Source organism: Propithecus coquereli, unplaced genomic scaffold (assembly GCF_000956105.1).
Source record: "Propithecus coquereli isolate 6110/MARCELLA unplaced genomic scaffold, Pcoq_1.0 Scaffold212, whole genome shotgun sequence".
In the NCBI taxonomy this organism is placed as follows: Eukaryota; Metazoa; Chordata; class Mammalia; order Primates; family Indriidae; genus Propithecus; species Propithecus coquereli.
The window spans coordinates 2,686,418-2,708,034 of NW_012146301.1; the positions used below are offsets into that span (position 1 = coordinate 2,686,418).

The window sequence follows — 21,617 nt, forward strand, 5'->3', positions numbered from 1 at the left end:
ACTCAGGCAGTTAAAAATTGTCCAGAGCTTTATAATACAGACATTGCATCTACAAAGAAAGCTAATGCAGTTACCAAAAAGGAAATGTATCCTCTGAAAGAGAACTTTAACTAATTGAGTAATTAATTTCAGGTACTCAATTTTTTTGTTCCCTTAATATTAAACCTGTTCCTCCATAAAAGACTTTCTTGAACTTCAAATTTATGTGTAACTGATGCTAGGCCTTTCTTTGAATTTATGTTCAGATCCAAAAAGTACAAAGACCAGGTCACTTTCAACATTAAAAAATAGCATTATTATTTGTATCCCCATAAATAATGGACTTAACTTCTACCATGAAAGAGTTTTGATTCTCTCTTGAACGTTTATAAACACAGGCAACTGGAACAAGAAATCATTACTGCAACGACAGTAAATACACTTTCAGCTTTTTGTATAATCTGCACTGATTAGATAGGGGAAAATAAAAATGTGATTATTTCTTAAGATGATCTCAAACTCCAAATGAAAATATATACACCTGAATGTCCACTAGGATCAAGGTCTCTGCTCTGTTGAACTGAAGGAAATTTAGTAGAAGGAAAAAGAAAGAAATCAGAAGTACAAAGGCCACGGCCCCCCATCCTCATAAGCACAGCATGAAAAGAAGGTGGCACTTACTGAGCACCTGCTGCGAGGGGTACGGGAGGGAAAAAGGCAACAGGGAAGTGTGAAGAAGCAGAACATTGTGCTCCTTGGGCGCTCTGAATAATGGAAGCTTTATTTTATCAAAATATATTGGATTGCACATCCCTCAAGGACACGGGGTTTGTCTTTTAGTCTCTGCATCCCCAGCATCAGACACAGGGGCTGGTATAAGAAACACCCTTAGGCCGGGTGCAGTGGCTCACACCTGTAATCCTAGCACTTTGGGAGGCCGAGGTGGATGATCACTTTAGGCCAGGAGTTTGAGACCAGCCTGGGCAACACAGTGAGATACTATCTCTAAAAAATAAAATAAAATAAAATAAAAAATTAGGCAGGCATGGTGGCATACACCTGGAGTCCTAGCTACAATACTTGGGAGGCTGAGGCAGGAGGATCATTTGAACCCAGGAGTCTGATGCTGCAGTAAGCTATGGTCATGCCACTGCACTCCAGCCTGGGCAACAGAGTGAGACCCTATCTTTAACACAAAAAGAAAAGAAAAAAAAAGAAAAAACACCTTAAAATTTAACAATTATTGGTGATGAAATGAACGACCAAAATCAATAAGCCTCTATGCTATTTTAGAACAGACTCAGAGACAGTGGTGTTTCATGAATATCTTCACCAGAATTACTTTTGCATACAGGGCTCCTAGTGCTTTTTCTCTGTGAAGATATTATTAGTTTGTGGAAAGTCTGCTTCCCTTAAAAAATACGCTCAGGCGCCCTATGTATGAAGTGGAACATTAACATGGCATTTAAGGATTATTCCAAAGAGTTGTCAATGAACAAAGCAGCATATCCTATTGTTAGCATGTTTACAAAGGAGCATGGAAAATCAGAAACACAGAAAAGTTGCTGAAAACAGTAGCTCTGTCAAGAGATTAGGAAAGGCTCCCCCAGACTTCCTCGTGCCAGTTTTGGGGACAACTAGACAAAGCGGGGTTTGGGAGTTGTGAGGAGGGGAGAGAGCAGGTAGCAGAGTGAGGGGAGCAACGAGGATGGGGCTGGGCTTCCCATCCCAAGGTCCTCAGGCCACAGCATGTGGGGCTCAGGGCACAGCACCCTGCTGGGCAGGGGCCAGAGAACTGCTCACATGCAAGGCTCAGGGGACTCTCCCAAGAAAGCTAATGACAGTGAGCCTGGGGCCCTCTCTCCAGAATCCAGGTTGCTGTGTGCCACCAGGCTGCGATGGAATTGGGAGGCAGGACCTGATCATTCTGTCGGTAGTCTGTGAAGGGACCGGGAATGGAAGACAGCAGTGAAAGCTGATTCAAAATGATGGCGATGCAGCTTGAGGGATGAGGGTTTTAAACCACCCACTTGAAACTCCCCCCCAAAACTGTGATATTCTCTAACACAAAGCCTGCCTAGGCAGGTAGACATTGTTAGGGGACAGAAAGGGTACCAGATCCATGGCCAATAATAACTTTCAGGGTCAAGACCCTGAGCCCTGGAAGAGTGTGAGATGCAAACTACTGTAGCTTTGTATTTTCCAAAGACTAAACAAGCTGTCGGTGACTGCGAAGGACCAGAGACCAGCCTGGAGGCAACTCCAGAGGCTCCATTTTAATCTACTCTTTCCTTTTCCCAAAGAGGGTTCAAGTTAACAAGAGAACAGATGCCAGGAAGGTGGGGTGGCTCATAGACAAGAGGTCAACAAAAAGCTTTCTCCAAAGGCTTCCTAATCGATCCATTTGTCTTCTAACTGTTCCAAGTAACTTCAACCAAATGAAAAGCTACTGATACATAATCTTAGAAGAGTTTCCACAGAAGCTGCATCTACCACTGATATTGGTTTGCAATGTAAAATATTTCCAGGTTAACTTTCTCAAAACCATTTACAAACTTAACATTAAAGGCCTGATAATTTCTTTACAATTCTAAAATAAACATATTATAAATGCTAAAAGAATGTTATTAGACCAAAAAAGAAAGGTCACATTGTTACTTACAGGTAATATATTTATGTCGATATTAAAATATACTTTGCCTATTTCTCATGAATCAAAGTATTAATTAATTGAACAACTACCACACATTTAAGCTTCTTTATTTTTGGTATTAATTTCGAGAAACTTTAGGAAAAATTTATCTTTTGTATGGATGGCTCTTGGAAATAATTTTATAATTTACAAATGAATTAAAAAAGATACATATATAACATATAAATATTAATATATAAATTTGTGAATTAGAACAGAGAAAAAGTTAGTAAAAGGATCCAGAAAAGGAAAATAAAATGTCTTCAGTTTTTCACCATTCTGTGAGAATACTCCATTAAAGGAGGCTGACAAATGTATTAGTTCACTTGATAGAAAAATTTTCAGTCTGATGATAGTCTTCCCATTATTTCACACAAGAGCAATCTTTAGAAGTAGTGAGAAGTCCTATTGTATCCCCTAAATGATGTAACCCACATGTTAAATCTATCAACATTTATACTCTCTTCAAAAATCACTTCTGATATCTTTGAAATCCATTCAGAATAGGGAGTAGTTACTTTAAGTGAGGATATGTTAAAATTAATAAAATGATACTTTATGAAACTTTAGAGCTGTCTTTGAGAAAAGCCACAAATCTTAAGTTTTAATTTCCTTCAGGAAAAATATGACCGCTGATAAATTGTTATCCTATGTACCTGCAAATTCAGATTTAATTGCCGACTTTAGAACACGAAGTATCATTGCATGCAGTGACCACAACAGCGTGGTAGGAAGGACCACCTCCCATCCCCTCCCACTCCCGTCAGCAACTCATGATCTCATGGAATAGCCACACGGACGAGTTCATATGGTGCCGAACTCACTACCAGGCCACGCAGGTACAACCTCCCCAGATCCTGGGGGGGCCGCATGTCTCTTGGGAGTTTTACATTCATCGGAGGTGGCGCGACCCCTACCCGAGGCAGAGATGAAGTGTCTTATTGCTGAGTTAACTTTCAGTCTCAGGAAGAAAAGCTACCAACGCTATTCTCAGTATTCGAATCGATTGTATTCAGTTGTCCCCAAACCCTCAGACATATTAGAAAACGAATGTGTCACAGGAAGAAGTGGTGGTTTTACCTTGGTATGATGAAATAAGAACAAGAGAAGGGGGGGGTCAGTGTCACCACACTCTGAGTGAGCACTGTCACATTCTGGGGCCACACGGGTCACCCTTCTGCCGTGCCTTAGAGGAGTCAAAGCTTTGAGAGAACAGGTGCTCCAGGACACAGCCTGAGCAGGAGGGGAGGGAGGAGTGACAGCAAATGAAAAGTCTTCAAGGCCCTTTCCAATCCAACCCTGGAAACTACAGAGGATGGCTGGGCTATAAATCCACAGAACATCAAAACAGCACAGCCTGTCCTAGAATAGTTTGCAATCCTACAATTCTGTCGTAAATACAATAGCAAAAATCAATCACAGCTGCTTTAGTACTTCTGCTTCTGCTTCTGCTCTCACCACCCAATAGGACAGGCCTCTGTGGACACGGATATTAGAATTTTGCATCACAGAAAAAGCAATGGCGTTTATGCACCTTCTCACCCACATCTCCCCAAAGGGATAAATTCACACAGACGATCATTTCCCATCTCTTAAGACACTGCTCCACAGGACAAAACACGACAAAGGTGGAAAATTGAGAAGACGAACATAATGCTTACTTTCTCTGAATGCTTTACAGTAGCCAAGGAAAGACAGCAAGAAGAACAGAGCACACAGGAGGTCTGCGCGGCCGACAACACCAGCAACCTTAGAAGGGGAAGAAAAAAAAGAATTACATAAAAACGTTTAAGCACATCCTAAACTTCGGAAATACAAACCATTCTTTAGACATATAAAACAAGAAACTTCCTAGACCCTGCCACCTATTACAATAATCCGTGTGGCTGTGCAACAACCCTGAGGTGTTATCTTATAATTGGTTCTCTTTTCCCTTTTTTGGTCTAGGACTTGATTTCACTGTTTCCAGGAGAAAGCCGGATTGATCTGGACCTACTGATAGCCAGTCTGCGAGCTGGACAGGGATAGCGACACGCGTGTGCAGGAAAAGCTGTGCTATTTAACACGCGGCACCCAAGAGCTCCAGAGACAGGCTTCTGATGTCCCCAGAGTGGATTTTCAAATGGAAAATGTTATCAGCTCAAAGGGCACGATATTTAAAAAATAAAATTTGATTGGAAACATGACGGACATAAAAGTAGGAAAGAAGTGTTAAAAGCCATCTTGCGGATAGAAAAAGACACAGGAATAATCCTTCAAAGCTGCCTCTGCCATCTTTTCCTCCCATCAGACCAAAATTGATTAAGTGGGTTAGCCTGAAAAGCCGATGCTTCAAAAGTGATTAACAAGTAGGATGAAAAGAGAATAACATTTGTACCATTTCTTTCACCCCATTTTCCACAGGACTCTGCCCTTGCCTTCTTTTCCGTAGTGAGAATGAAGCAGTATGAACTTTGTGTTTCTTCCTTGCAGGCTGGCTGCTCCAGTAATTGCTCTCCAAATGTTTCACAGTGATGAAAGACACAGAATTCCACGCACGAGGACTGGTCTAGTGTAGGTGGGATCCTTTACTAATCAGTGCCTGAATGTTGACATACATCAAAGCTTTTGCTATGATTCTCTAGGTAGTGCTATAAAGGTTGTACGTTAATCCTTTCTCAAAGGACCGATATGTGATATGTGAGCTGCAGAATAAAGGACTATTTTATAAATCTTGATAAGAAAATATACAATAAGTATAAAATTACTGTATTTACATATGCTTCCCAAGTGCATGTACAACCAACAGCTGAGGAAGCACGCCTTTTTAGGAGCCGTTTCCCCCTACACTACACTGGTTATATATGAAATGCAGAGGCCTATTATCCACCGTAATTGTAACCTCCTGATGGAGTGCACGTGGCAGCCCATGGTGTCATGCAATGACTAGGAAGGCTGAATAAGCTGATAAATCCAATATGTGAATACCACACACATAAAAATCCTACCAGGAAGGAACCTACGGACAAAACAAAGGCTTAACGGATCTGGAACAAGTATGCCAGCATGCTGGAGGGTTAAACAATCCAATTACTTTAGGAGTGAAATGAATATGCAATGAGAGTTCTGGAATACTCGGGGCTGTAAACTCAATCAGGGACACAGTAAAACAATCAGAGGTGCAGCTACACAGAACAGAGCCTGGCACACGGTGGGTGCGGCTCACTGTTACTTCCCTGGTGAATCCCATGGAGTGCTTCTAGAAACAGGAGCAGCAGAAAGGAAAAGGACAAAGGACACAGAAGCTCTGGGGAGGCAGGGTGTCGTCTCTGTGGCAGGGCGGCAAGTGAGGTGGCGGCCAGGATGGGAGGGCAGTGAGGGGCATCACATAGCTGTGGCTACCTACAGTGCCCAGGGGAGGACCGGAGTCCAAGCCCTTGGGAGAAGAGAAAGTAACGAAAGCCAATCCGGAGAAGCCTGTCCAAAGGGACCACAGAACAATGGGGTCTCCGAGGAAGCCTGGGGAGGGAGGGTCAGAGACCAGGGAAACAGAGTGAGTGAAGGGGAAGGAAACAGTCTGGATAAACACTGGGGATGAAGGTCAAGAGGACCAGTCCATCTAAGCCACTTATTACCTGCTTATTACCCCCACTTATTACTATTAGCTGAGGCCTGTGTAAAGAATCGCATAAAAATGAACTTCAAACATCATAAACTTATTTTTAAAGAAATGTTTTTCTTTTTGTTAATTGTTAAAGACAGTCCCAGGACTTTTAGCAATGTACTTTATACGGTCTGATATAAAGAAAAACAAAAATTTTTAAAGTATGGTAAATGTTTTAAAGCAAAAGACTATTTTGTAAAAATAAAAAAGTAAAAATTCACTTACAATGAATTTTTGGCATAGTAATTAGAGATTTCATAGAAAAAAATGTTAAAAGACTATCCAAATGATTGGACTGTGTCCAATCATTGTCTGAGAATGAACATAAGCAAGAAGAGATTTTATTTTCCTTTTCTGATATTTGCATAATGTATTTTCAGGCAAATTTCTCCACAAACGCTACTTTTTTTTCTTACAAATAACATGAAGTACTTCTATCAGAGTTTTCTGAAGAAATAACTGCAATCCCCCTGAATTCACAAAGCAGGTGGTACCACTGTTTCCCCACTAGGAACAGACTGCACAGGGGCCATAAGAAGGCATGGGCAGGTTTCCCCACCTGATTCCTCCTGGATTAAAGTCTGGGTTTGTTGGATGGGCAGAACTCGTAAGGAGGTCTGAGTTTCTCTCTTTGATACTGGAATCCTGGCAACTTGAAATCTTCCCCAAGGTTTTGAGGAAAACAAACAGTAAAACCCACACAGGGGCACCCCTGTCCTCATAGGGCAGCCCTCCCTAGGAGCCCTCCCTCCAGCAGTAACTGGTGTGTCAGAGGCCTGTGTGTCTACAAACAGAACTGGCGTGGCACATTTGAAAAAGAGAGACTCTCATATCAGCTGGGGTGCAAATAACACCGACTGTAACTGCTGCACTACCAGTCGCAGACCAGAGGTGGCAAGCCTTTAGGGTGACCGAGTCACCCCCGCCCCTTGCCCAGGCTGTCCCTGTTTTAAAACAGAAAGTCCTGAGAATACTGGATGGCTGGTCACCCTAGAAGACAGGAAGCTTTAGGTGCTTGTTTGCAGTGGGCAACACCACTTTCAGTATTAATGTTGAGGAGTAGTAAAGACACAGAACACACAAGTGTTAATATAAAGAAATCCATGTCACTAAAACCTACAGGGGCCTACACTGCCACTACTTTCTCTTAATAAATGTAAACAGAGGCACGCTTACTACCCAAGACCCCACTGTCGTCATCCTGCATGGGATCAGTCCGGGGACACTGTGCCCAGGTGGTCACTCAGGCCTCTGGCCCGGCCCCTCAGAGAGCTGGGCTGCCTCTTTGGTGCTGGTCAGGACGCCTGTTTGCCTGGGTATCCCACTCTCTGCACATTTTTAAAGCCGGAATTTTTAAATGCAGAATGGGAGATAACAGGGGAATGCAGATAAGAGAAAACTGAAAACTATTTGACAAACAATGAAAGATAAACATATAAAATATCCATCTTAGAATGCTATTTTTAAATTATTCATAACTTTTTTAAAAATTTGAGTTTGAATGGCTGTCATGGAATGGAGAGGGAGAGATGAAGAGATTTTTCAAATATTTCCTTCTCTCTTACAGCTAGACCTGCCTCAATTTCCTTTTAAAGATCTGGAATGTGGACTTTGAAGATTAACATGTTGTCAGATCGCACTTATCTGGAGTGTGTGTGTGTGTGTGTGTGTGTGCGCGCGTGTGTAAGCACATCCAGTTATACTTACTGGCACTTGAAACTTTTTTATATATCAAGTTCTCACTACCTAAAATGAGAATTTTAGAAAACTTTCTTTGTCTAAAAATTCAAATATTTCATTTTGCTTTGAAGATCATGCTAAATTAGACAAGAAGCAAAACAGTGGATTGGTACTTTTCCAGGGAAATCGGCATATCCCAGTCCCTTATTTATGATCAATGCGTATACTATTTCTGGGTCCCAACAAACATTTAGACCATGGAGAACTCAGACTCAAACAAATTCTAATTTGGTTAAAGTTATGTGTAGATAAAATTATTTTTTTTTTAATTTCAGCATATTATGGGGGTACAGATGTTTAGGTTACGTATGTTGCCCTTGCCCCCTCGCCAAGTCCGAGTTTCAAATACGTCCATCCTTCAGGTGGTGCGCATTGCACTCATTGTGTATGCAAATACGGGTCCCCTCCTCCCTCCTCCCCCCTACCCAACATCCAATAGATGTTATTCTTATATGTGCATTTATGTGTTGATCAGTTAATACCAATTTGATGGTGAGTACATGTGGTGCTTCTCTTTCCATTCTTGGGATACCTCACTTAATAGAATGCATTCCAGCTCTATCCAGGAGTATACAAGAGGTGCTATATCACCATTGTTTCTTAAAGCTGAATAGTACTCCATGGTATACATATACCACATTTTATTAATCCACTCATGTATTGATGGACACTTGGGTTGTTTCCACATCTTTGCAATTGTGTGTAGATAAAATTTTATAACAGCAGTCCCAGCATATCAAGCCCTAAGTCCTCTGAATTTGCTTTAGTAAAAAATAAAATATTAGGAGAAAGCTGTGATAGCAGCTCCACAATACTCTTGATACCAAAGAACAGTTTAATAAAAATCAGACGCAGTGGCTCACGCCTGTAATCCTAGCACTCTGGGAGGCCGAGGCGGGCGGATTGTTTGAGCTCAGGAGTTAGAAACCAGCCTGAGCAAGAGCGAGACCCCGTCTCTACCAAAAATAGAAAGAAATTAATTGGACAGCTAAAAATATATAGAAAAAATTAGCCGGGCATGGTGGCACATGCCTGTAGTCCCAGCTACTTGGGAGCCTGAGGCAGGAGGATCGCTTGAGCCCAGGAGTCTGAGGTTGCTGTGAGCTAGGCTGACTCCACGGCACTAACTCTAGCCTGGGCAACAAAGTGAGACTCTGTCTCAAAAAAAAAAAAAAAATCAGATGCTAAAAACAGGAATTCTGCTCAACATTTTGGAACTTACTTTGAGAAGCTCAATACAACTGGTTAAATGTAGGTATATAAATCCATTTTAAATGCAGAAGTCAACTGTGAGAGAAGAGTTAATAATAAAGCATATGCAGTATTTTATACCAGGTACTTCATGCTCGCAGAATGAATGATTCAAATCAAATCTTTTACCTCAGCAAACATGCTGACTTACATTTTCAAAGGGTTCACGGGGGTGGAGGTAAGTTAGTTCCTGAAAACCTCACCAATATCTAGTTAGATCCCAACACAGTCTGTACCAAATCCACGCAGCAGCAGCTCAATGGAAGGGAGACAGGTGAGGCACCTGTCACCTGCCTGATCACCTGGGCCACATCTGTCTAGGGGAAAAGGATGACACAGGGAGAGAGGAGGAGGAGGGTGGGGAGACTTCAGGACAGCTCCCCAGCAGGGGCCTGGGGAGACCAGAGTGTGAGCCCTATCCTACACTCACTTGCTACTCACCCTGGATAAATCCTTCATTTATCCTCCTAGGCCATTTCCTCATCGGTAAGTGGGAATTGTCATATTAGTCCAACTGATATCACAGCGTTTTTATGACAATCATATTAAGTATAAGAATGTATTCTATAAATCAATAAGCTGTGAACTAACAGAAAAACGGCATCAGACCCTTCCCTGAAGAATGGTTCGTAGCCTCTGGCCTTTAAACTTCAACACCAGACAATAAATATCCAGCACTCACAGGCTGCCAGCTAGTGTTGGCAACAGAAGCTCAAGAGAAGGTATGCCCAGAGATCGCATCATACCTTATCACGAAGACTCCACCAAATTCACTCTGCATTTTTTCACGAGAGATGTCTCTGACCCAGACATAATCGTTTCAAATGTCTGGCGGGACATTTATGCAGTGTACTTTCTATTTACAGAGTATACTGCAGAGCAGGCTTTCTCCAGCTCTAGAAATAAGATGAGCTTATAAAGGGCACCCGTTTTAGAAAAGGAGACGACATAGGGATGTCTCGTCACTTCTCAGGTGCGTGCAGACGATACTTACGCACTCGGTGTGCACGGGATGGACAGCAAAGAGCAGTGCGGCCAGCAGGGACGCCCTGGGGGCCAGGTGCACCCTCCGGCCTCTGCTGGTGTACTGCAGGCCGCCGAACAGCACCGAGAAGACATCCACCATGAGGACAGAGACGCCACCGTGCAGAAGGATGTTGACCATGTGAAACCCCACAGGGTGGAAGCCTCCCGACAGGTAGTAGTTAATCCTGCAGCAAACACAGGGTGTTCAGGCTGGACGCACAGTGGCGTGCGGAGAGAAACAGCAACGGTCTGAAGGAAAAGGCTTGTGCGTGAAAATATTAAAAGGAGAAGAGCAAGATGTTGTGCCAGATTGGTAAAAATAGCACCAAGATAAATAATGCCTGTCAAGCTAAGAAGGTTGAAGAAAAGGTGGAGACATAATTAACCGCAGAGGGACAAATGGACAAAACGGACATGGCCAAGGGGAGTGGCAAGGGGGAGGCTTGCAGAGGAAAATCGAAAGAAAAGCTAGTCAAATTTTTAAGTACAAAAAAGGCAAGACTACGTACGTTCCAAGAAGATACAATATACCACACATTACTCCTGGCTACTCCATAGGGACCTGGATTTAAGAGAGTCGTGCAACTTGCTTATCCACCCAAAAAAGCGCTCCTTAGCGGCACACCCACCACCTTTCACCCAACAGACGCCTTCTCCTAGATTCTTACTGTTTCTCAATTGCCTGTGGTTCCCATACATCACTTTCACATGCACGTGGGGGGTCTATGCGCAAGTATTTAAACACACCGGAGAAACAGGTATGGATGAAAACCTTTGTGAGATGAATAAAGCAATTTAATGCAAACAGTTCCCTGATTAATGGAGGCAGGGACTGTTTTTTTGTTTTTGAGACAGAGTCCTGTTCTGCTGTCCAGGCTAGAGTGCAGTGGTGTTACCACGGCTCACTGCAACTTCAAACTCCTGGGCTCAAAGCAATTCTCTTGCTTCAGCCTCCCTAGTAGCTGGGACTACAGATGTGTGCCACCATGCCTGGCTAAATTTTTTCATTTTATTAAGAGACAGGGTCTTGCTATATTGCCCAGGCTGGTCTCAAACTCCTGGCTTCAAGCGATCCTCTTGCCTTAGCCTCCTAAAGTGCTCAGATTACAGGCGTGAGCCATCAAGACTGGCTTCAGGGGAATTGTCTTTAAGCTTCATTTTGTTTTTGCATATTGACTTGGTAATAATAGAAAGATTTATATATTATTTGTTTTTTTATAGTGAAAAAAATCATAGTTTCATTAGCTTCTTTGATTCACACTGTTCCCTAGCTGTTAACCAGCAAACAGTCAAACCTCCAAGAATGAGAAAAATACAGAATGCATCGTCCTTGTGACAGGACCACGATGGGTGGTTCCTCAGGCACAGTCTTGATCCTCCTGTAACCTCCCTCCTACTAGCTGGAATTAGCTGCACTTCCTAGAGACCCCCATCTGTGAGTGGCTCATACCTCCGCAGGAGCCACTGATGGGACTCCCCAACCCTCAGCACCCAGTGGCACACAACCATGGCCAACATCCCATGCCCTGAGTGGTCACGCCTCACCTGAAAGTCAGGACGGTGAGAGGCCGGTAGGACTTGTGGCTGGTGTTGCTGCTTAGTCTGCTGCCCCAGAAGTCGTGGCGCCACAGGTCCCCAAGGGGCGTTTCTGCTTGAAGGTCCTGCAGGAACACACCAGGGGACACTCTGGACAAGGGAGTCATGACTCTTCCCTCAGCTCTGTACCGATGCCCTCACTGAGCCCTCTTCTTGAGAGTTCATCAGCGCTCTTGAATCTGCCCTCTCTCTCCACATCTCCCACCAGCCTGGGCCAAACTCCACCATCTCTCCCCCAGGCTGCAGGCCTAGCAGGGTCACCGTGCCCTCTTACATGGTCTCTGTGTTGATTGTTTCAAACTGCACATTGGCTCATCCCACCCTCCTGTGACAGAGCCCACACCTGATGGGGCTGCCACAGCCCGGGGTGCTCTGGCTCCCACCAAACTTGACACTGTGTCCTACTGTGGTTCCTGTGAGCTCCTGTCCCAAAGGCTGTGCAGGTCTCGCCTGAACAGTCACTGTCAACTCTTCGCAACTCAGTTCCTCCCCCCATTCATATCCCAGCCATTGAGCTCTGCCCTTTCTGAGGTGATCCTGTCCCCCTTCTATGGGTCTGGGGCATTGTGCCCCTGTCCCCATAGTGCGTGGCACACTGGGATTTACAATCACATGACCACTATCTGTCTGTGCCACTAGACCAGGGCTCTACAAGGCCTGGACCCCATCTGAGTTTGCTGGGAGTATACGGAAGATGCTTAATACATGTTGAATGAATGAACGGGCCATATAGCTAAATAAGATTACTGACCTCTCATATCCAATAAATAAGGTAATTTACCAAAAATGTCCCCGTTAAAACATAAATATGGATAAACCCATAGTTTTTAAAGTTTTCCATTTTTGATTATGGGCTGAGCAGACTATGAAATTCAGGGAAAAAAACTTCCACATAATTTTTAAAGATAAAAATCATCACTAAATATGAAAAAAACTGTACCTGTCTTACTGTTGAGGTAATTTAATTTAGTACTGCACTATAGATGCTTAAAAAATGTATCTTTGTTTTACATTTACACTATGAAACTAGACGGCTTAAACTGTGTCTAACAAGAAAAAATGCAAACAAGGCACTATGGAGTAAGTAACAAAACTGATGATTAATTTTCTTTTTAAAGCATAATTAAACAGGGATGTTTTAGGGACTAGAAATTACGATGTGCTGATCATTGCCTGGTGTATCAGTCGAGATTCTTTATTGCAGTACCCAAACAAATTCTGAATCATTTAAGCAAAAACAGAAATGATTTAAGGGGGAGTGTGAAGCTCACAGACTCACCACGTGGGCTGGAAAACCAGAAAAGGGCTGTACAGCCCAGAGCACCCACAACCACGAGTCACACCCCGGACACCTTGCCAAGACTAGCCAGCTGTGTTCTGACCCTACTTCTTTGTATGACTAGCTCCTGACTCCAACAGGTGGGCACACCTGAAAGGAGAGCCCATGTCTGTGCCAGCTTCCTAATCAAATGGTCTTCGAGCAATAAGAATGCCCCAGACAGAAGAAGTGGGTCAAATGATGGGTGGCCCCAAAGAACAACAAACATCCAAAGCACAACTTGGGGTTCAGTAAGCAGAGGTGACAGACGCAAAGCTGGTCACCTGATTCCCACAGTAAGGGGGCCTTTCATTTCCATTAGTGATCAGCTGCACAGGCCTTGAGTGCCCTGACCACCCTACCCCGACAAGAGCCAGTTATTTTGTGAGTGTCACGCAATGCAACTGCTAACTTATTTGATCCAGTGACAAAACAGGAAGTCTAACTTCCTGTGCATTGTCACACAACTACTCATTCAGTTGTGTAAGGGTTGGACAGAGGATCTTTCCCTCTTTTTGAAAAGGAAATGAACACCAGCGAAGCTCTAAATATTTGATTAGGTGTTGCCTACACACAGCAGGGTGTGCTACAGAAAGAAAGGTCAATTTTTCCTCATAATGATTTATGGAAAAGATGTATTGTGTCTGAAATTCCTTCTCACTCCACTGTCTCAAAGAGGACCATCATCTCAAGGAACAAAAAAGGCAACTCAACACTACCAGGAAGCATCTGGAAAACGGTCTTTAACATCACTAAAATCCAGTAACAGCCTGTTTCGCATTACTGTAGGCACAGTGCCAGTGAACGGAGGAGGGCCTTTCATTAGACAGGAACGGAAAAAGGGAGGGCTAGCAAGTTAACAAAAGGGGCACAGTGTGATGCTCCAGAAAACCCTGCCAAGGCAGTGCTCGCCACAAACAGCTTCATCTGCCTCACCTCACACACAAGGGCTGAGATCACACCCATACACCAGGGCACCCACCCAACAAGGCTCACGTTTTTGTCCTGCCTGGCTGACCAACATTTCTCAACGCAGGCTCTGAATTAACACTTTCTATATATCTTCCACTTTATAGAAGGAGAAGAGTCAAGAAACTCTCACCAAAATGAATACCGGGAGTTAAAAAATAAAGTTGTACCCTGTGAGAAAGGCAATGCTGTGGCTATGAAGCCACCAGTTTGACATAGTTGCTTTAGAGCTACTCAGTTCTTTTAAGCGTGGTTAAAAAAAGTAGTGAAATGGAATCATCTGCAGTCACTGCTTGGTGAACCTGAAGAAAATTACAAATGACAAACTCGAATTAAAATAAACATCAACGATGTTTTACTTTGTGCCATCAAAATGGGGATCAAGTGCAATATTATGTCACAAATGAAATGTCTGCAAATCAGTCATTTTTTTCTTCCCCATAGAATATGTGTTTGTCACATAGAGAGCTTTTCCTCGTTTAGTGGAATCTGTGACTTAAACAGTGTTACAAAGAGTTGCTACAATTACATCTACTAAACAGCTAGATTAGTGTATTCTCTCAAGTCCTCTTCATTGGTTAAGGAACACACACAAAATAGCTGCTGAGTAATTAGAATTTCAGCAGAGTAACGAGGTTACTAATTACTAGTAACCAGTCATCCTTTTATTAAAAGGATTTGTTCTGTAAAATTTGGATTCAGTCAAAAGGCTGCCCTTAAGGACCTAGACAGCCCTAACTCTAGGTAGTGAGTGAAAAGGAATACTATTTTCCCTGCACCAATATACAGCAGCCACTGGTGAGCAAAACTGCCTGGGATTTTGCAAGTTCAGCAAATTTGAATCTCCAAACATGCACTGAGCAGGAGCTGCAGCATCCACGGGCAGCATATTCCTCCTGCCCTAGCTGCTGTCAGCAGGCTGTCCTGATCCTCTCTGAGTGAAGGACAAGGCAGCAGCCAGCTTGCTGCGTGCTGCTGAGAATGCATCTTTCGGCAGGTGATCAGACTCGCCCATCACTGCAGCAAATGCATGATCCTTTTTTTTTTTTTTTTTTTTTAACAATTCTGGAAAATGTTCACAAAAACTGAAATACTCAGTCTGCAATGCCCTGCAATACCCTTGCCTTGTAATCTTAGTAGACCGGCCTCTCTGATACATGTGTGGACTGGGGCCTCATGAAGGTAAAGCCAGAGTACATGCAGGGGTGGAGACCTTGCTGCCAGCAATGAGAGAGGGACTAAATTAAAGCTACAATATCAAAAACGTGGAAATCTAGAGGACAACTGGGGCCCAGGCAAATGCTTGACCTAAGTTTCACAGAAAAGAATGCTGCACAAATTTAGATGATTACAGAGACGCAGGCAAGTGGTTAACAGAAGTTTACGAGAAAAGCGTAAAGGTACAAACCTTATTGTTAACAATAGCTTCAGAGTCGTCAAAGACAAAATCTCCATCATAGCTCCGTGCAAAACACACGAGGGAAACAAATCCCACGACTAACTTAGCCCAGAAAGGAGGGAGAACAGAAGACGGAAGGATGTGAACCAAATCGGCGTCCAGCTCGGCCATTCTGAGAACTGCAGGCAGGCAGCCCCCTGCTCTGGCATCATGCTGGTTAGAGACCTGCAGGAACAACAACGTCACACAAACATTCATCAATGCGCTGGCAGGAATGTTTCTGCAGTGGACATATTTACTGTAAGTAAATCAGAGTGAGACAGCCAGTGCCGTGGTTTTATAGGATGTCATCATTAAAAACTTTTAAGTTGCAGTTTCCAAACTCCAGTGGGCAGAAAAGTCACCTGGGACACATGCAGATGCCTGGGCCCTACCACTCGACATATATTGGATCGGACACCCTCGGGTTTCTGATGCTGGACAACCCTTTAGAAACATCGATTTAATGGAATCCTATATTTATCAACCCCATAAGGCAAATCATTTTAATTGTCCTTGAACCAGTTTACAAAGCTTAAAAAAAAGAAGCTACCATCTTATCTCATCCAGTCAAGAAAAAACAATAAATATTCATTGTTGGGTTTTAGGACTCTGTGTGTGTGTGTGTGCCCGCACGTGTGTGTTTTGGGGAAGGGTATGTATAAAACACGATCCTAATTCTGAAAGAGCTCATCGTCTATTGAAAGAGCTCTATCGTGCACTCAGGTGCACAGGACAGTTAGATGAAACTCTGGGAGAGAGAAGAGTCTGACAGAGCAGGGCACATGATCGAATGACTGAGGGCCAGGTTAGGGCTTTACACACAGAAGACAGATAGAAAAATGACTGTTCTGGGACAGTATCTTGTCCCAGAAAGGGCTGAGCTGCATCCCAAATTAGAGAAGAGGCTATTCTACGTGAGGACATGACCTTCAATACTGGTGAAAGAATGAAATATACACTTATTTTGAACTTTTCCTTCAAACGGGCAAAACGTTAATGCCGGGAATGTCTGTGTCTCAGCCTTGCCATGTGTTAGTTGTGTGGTCATATGTGTGTCCCATTCTCTCCGAGCCCACTTTCTGTGGCACTCTGCAGAGCATAAGAACTGTCCAGTAGTGAGAGTTGCCTAACAGCTTCCTGCCTTGGAATTTGCCTCAACAAATATTAAACTGCCACCCAAATCACATTTTTCTGTCCCCATTCCTACCACACCCTCATTAGGTGCTTTCTTTGGATGTACCAGGATCATGTTTGGGTCAGGCTGCTTAGTTTCAATCTTGTGTAACTTTGGACAAGTTACTTAAACTCTCTGGGCCTATTTCCCTACCAGTAAAATGGGGATGATCACAGTGTTTACCTTATAGAGTTGAGGGTCAAATGGGATTCCCAGCACTGCCAGGCTTTAACGAACACTCAGAGGAGGTTAGCTATGATCACTAGTACTTTCTTCCAGGAGGTTGAAACACAGGCACAGAACGATTTTCTTTAGAAAATCCCCTTTAGTACTGTAAGTCCTTAATTAACGTCACCAATAGGCTCTTGGAACCCGGGACTTTATTTGAAACAACCTACAGCAGGTCCTCAAATAAGGCTGTTTCATTAAACATCATTTTGTTTACAGGTGAAGTTTCCAAGAACCTACTGACAATGACATTCAATGAGGGATTACTGTATTTGGTTTATTGGTACTGAGACTCTTGTCTTCCCTACTAAGGAACCCGGCCCCCATTCCTTTCCCCTGAGATAGAAGCAAATGCCGGCCCCCTTGATTATAATCAATAAGAAGTCAGCCAAAGAGGCCATCTGAGGTCACAGGCATCTCTTCCACAAGCTCCTGAGTGAAAGTGGAGACAGACCCAACAGGCAACGGGACACACCATTCCATGATAATGCTGTCCCTTTCTAGGGCCTGAGAGGTGGTTCAGATTTACCACCCAGAGATGGAAGATTCTGCAACTCTTTCACTGCTTGTCCCTCGAGCCTCATTGCCTGACGTAAGGCATGCTCTCGGCAAGTGCTGGGGGAATATTCCAGCTACTATCTGTTGCCTTCTTTTCTTTTCCTATGAAAGGATAAACCATTGCTCAAATCCAAATTACCACTGCAAACACAATGCAGGTCACCACGCAGGCCCCGACCACTGTGCCACTATGTTTACATTTCAGCTAAAGAAATTACTCCTGCTACTTTAAAAAAATACAAATCAAAAGACTGAATAGTTAGGTAGACACAATGACTTAACATGGAGAGAATAAAAGTGCTCTTTGATTTAGAAAATTAATGTGAAGGAAAACAAATAATTTATAGCAATTTTAAATGTACATAGAGTCGTGAGCTGACCAAAGGTCACATAATTGGTTTTGATGTCATCTGCTTTAGCCCCAAATATTTGACTATTATTTCACAAAAGTTGGTCATGAGGTTCAAATGGCCTTACAGGGAGAATACTGCAACAGAAAATACTTTGTGCTCCTAAATTAGCTACCATATTTCAGATTGCTCATAACAGACTAATCATTTTGGTACTCAAGCAACAGCCCATATACCCGTAAGACAGGCCGTGGATCCAACATCTGGGGTGCCCTCCTAGGCCAGTCCAGGCTCTTGGGAAGTCAAAAGGATGGCTGAGTCAACCTCAGAATGATCTCCTCCTCCTCTCCTCCTGCAGGGACACCAGAGAATCTACAGTCTGCCCCCATCCCCTCCTGCCACCCTCCCCACATTATCTCAGTTCTGGCTGGCTCTCTCCTCCTCACGTGACTCCCCTGCTCCTCTATCTCAGGGGTTCCTCCTTCTTTAGTCTCCAAGATTCCCGCTTTTTTGTTGCCACTGAAAATACTCATAAAAACCCTTTTCATTTAAGGGATTTACATTAACATATATAGCAGAATAATTCAGAAAATGCCTTTCACTTGCAAATACAAAAAAAAGCTACCGTGTGTTAGAAATGCATGCAAAGTTCTCAGAATCAATACAAATCTGGACTTGTGGGTTGCATGGCCTTGAGCTACTTAGTCTTTCTAAGGATCAATTTCCTCACTGGCACAATAGGGTACCACTACTTTCTTCAGGAGGTTGTGGTAAGGATTAAATGAGGTAACGTATGCAAACAATTAGTTTCCCTTACTGTCAAATTTTGGAGAAATTAGCTCCTGGTGCCTAGTCCCTGACTGCCTGTCCTGGGAACATCCATGCTGCCATCATCTGTTCCTGCAGATGAGTTTACCAGCCAAGCCCATAAGGGGACGTATTGCAATTGAGAAAACAGGCACTCTTCTTTCATGCAGACCCAGGACACAGGGTTTCCTTGGCCAGGCATGTCTGTGTTGCATAAACTGCATAACCATACACAGCAACCTTGCTTTCAACTCCCCTTCCTCCAATAATAAATGACCTTTGTTCTGCAATGATCTGAGACAGGCCTGGCACTCAGGTAAAAGAAGCCCTGGCTGCATGAGGTGGTAGACATGGGGGACCAGCCCCTCCACCCTTATTTATACCCAAGCCAGGACATATTAAGAGACATTCTGTTTTTGTCTTGATGGGCACTAGGCTGCACCATCTTATCCCTCTCCTTCACATATTGCCCTGCCTGGGATCCCCAGCTCCTCCGCCATGGCTGGAAGGTGAGTTCACCTTGTGGAGTGAGAAGAAGGGAATCCCACCGGGGCCTCAGTCCAAGCAGAGTGGTATTAAAGGCCTGCTTCTGATCGCTGACTCCAGGTCAGAACCAACTGGCCCCTCAACAGTAGCTGAATTCGGAACAAAGCAGAGGTCCCCTTTATCCCCAATTTCTCAAACTTCTAATATCGAGCCTCTGTTTTCAGGGGGTTAAAACAAATTAGTCATCAGTGCAAAGGTCAATAACACTTTCAACAGGGACCCTCCAAAAACAAATGTCATTGAGCTGTGAACCATGAGGACCCAGTGACAGATAACACAGCAGCCTGGACTGCAGTAAACAGAATGGTGAGACCAAAACTAAATGATTCACCCTGGAAAAATTAGCAGCAGCCACCTACTGAAGAATATTCTTCCACATGCATGGAACGGCCTGCTGGCCTCTGCCCGGCCTTTCTACCTCATCAACAGCAATCCATCCACACAGCCAGCCAGCTGCCCTCTGCCACGCTGACATGTGACAATGTCTCTGGAGATCAGACTGAACAGCATGATCGTTTCTGACCCAGTATCTATGGGCCTGGCAGTAGCCTGGAGATTCTGTCCCAGCCCCGCACGGCAGGGGAGCAGGCCATCTCCACCGCGCTCTCCTGTGCAGCTGAGCCCATTGCTAGTGAAGGCATCGTCCCGTTGTGACCTGCTTCCCATTTTTAAATTCAGTAATGCACGAGGGCCATGACTGACTATAGCAAAAATGTGTGTGGTTCGACATTCACAGTTCCACTGTCCCCAAAAGTTTCCAGCTTGCTAGCTTGTGGCCATTTTCCCATCTCGGTCCGCAGGCATTCACTTTACCCCTCCTCCAGCTGGGACGCGCCAGGCACGGACGGGACTGCAGGGAAAGGGACAGGGAGGGGACGTAGTCCTTACTACAACTGTTTCCCAGGAAATTCTCCCCATCTATTTGCTCTCCTAGGGAAAGAGCAAAGTGTGGGATGATTCATAGTGGCTAGATCGTTCCTCTAACTCCTCCCTTCTTTTGTGTGTGGTTAAAAAAAAAAAGAAAGAAAGAAAACACACACACAGCCCACAGTCACAACATCAACAAGCCCAGAAGCCCCGCGGAGTTCACAGGAGGTGAGGCGGTGGTTGCACCACCTGCTCGGCTTCCCCGAACTCCAAGCCCACGTCGGGAAGTGGCGGCTGGGTGGCCCCGGGCGTCCCGGCCGGTGGCCCCCGCATTCGCGCCGCTCTGCTCGGCAGCCGGGCGTGTAGTAGCAGGCGCTCGCGGCGCTGCGGGGGAGCCGCCTCGTAACCCAGGGCAGGCGGCCAAGCGGCCCGGCTGTGCCCAGCCATCGCCTGCGCCGCGGCCAGCTGGCGGCCAGGCGCGGGGCCCCGCGGCCAGGTGGCCGCTCCCGGGACGCGCCGCAGGCGCCCGGTGCGCCGCGGGCCAAGAGAGCGCCCGCGCGGCTGGAGCGGGCAGGGGCTGGGGTGGTGACCTCGGCCCGGGCTGGGGGAGCGCAGGGGCCAGAGCCACGGGCACGGCAGGCGGGGCGCGCAGCCTCCACGCCGCGCCCTTTGTCCCGTGTGCTGCTTACACCGGGGCGCTCGGGGCCCGCGTCCCCAGTGACCCCGGCCCCGGCCGCAGCTCGGGTCCAGGAGCCAACTCCGCCAGCAGCGTTGCCCCCGGGCCCTGGCAGCCGCGCGGGGCTCGGGGCTCGGCGGCAGCGAGGAGCCCGCGCCCGCTCGGAGCCCAACTCTGCTCGCCCCGCGGCGCGCTGGGCCCTGCAGGGGCCGCCCCGCGCTTTACCTGCAAGGAGCCCGAGCCGCGGCCGCATCTCCCTCCCGGGCGCGGAAACTCCGGCGGCTCCCGGCGCCCGCCCGCAGCCGACAGGGGAGGGGCCGCCCGCGCACCGCCCCCCGCCGCGCCCCCGTCCGCCGCGCCGCCGGCCCGCAGCTCCCCACGCGCCGGGCGCTCCCCTCACACCCCGCCTCGGCCCGCCCCTCCTCCGGCCATTGGCTGCTTCTCCCGTCACTTTCCGGCCTCAGAGGGGTCTCTCTTCAGCTCATTGGCGGACGCGCGGGTGACGTCAGGCCAGAGGGCGCTAGTCGGCGGTGAGGAGGCGCAGGAACAGACGGACTCCGCGGGAGAGGAGGAAGAGGCTTTTGGACGCGGAGCCGAGGCGGGGCTGGGGTGGAAAGGGGCGGCCTCAGCCTGGCCCGGCGAGGCTGGCTGCGGGAGTCGGAGCGGGCCCTACCTACCCCGCCGCGGTCCGCGAGCACGGGACCCAGTTTCCGGCCCCTCTGAACCCCTCTCCCGTGCTGTGGCGCTCCACGGAGG

The 21,617-nt window shown here is 45.8% G+C and overlaps 1 protein-coding gene across 2 annotated transcripts in view; it reads right to left on the reverse strand.

Annotated features, from left to right (window-relative positions):
* TMTC4 (transmembrane and tetratricopeptide repeat containing 4) overlaps positions 1 to 21,288 on the reverse strand; it is a 61,486-nt gene extending 40,198 nt beyond the window's left edge. The window contains exons 1-6 of one of the 2 annotated variants that reach the window (XM_012644456.1): positions 21,087 to 21,288; positions 17,533 to 17,756; positions 15,623 to 15,838; positions 11,877 to 11,992; positions 10,300 to 10,516; positions 4,333 to 4,420 (exon numbers count right to left, since the gene is read on the reverse strand). In XM_012644456.1, coding sequence (XP_012499910.1) covers positions 4,333 to 4,420; positions 10,300 to 10,516; positions 11,877 to 11,992; positions 15,623 to 15,838; positions 17,533 to 17,535 — 640 coding nt within the window. In that variant the 5' untranslated portion in view covers positions 17,536 to 17,756; positions 21,087 to 21,288. The remainder of the gene's footprint in view (positions 1 to 4,332; positions 4,421 to 10,299; positions 10,517 to 11,876; positions 11,993 to 15,622; positions 15,839 to 17,532; positions 17,757 to 21,086) is intronic. The other variant, XM_012644457.1, reaches the window with a different exon arrangement.
* Between the last annotated feature and the right edge of the window lie 329 nt (positions 21,289 to 21,617).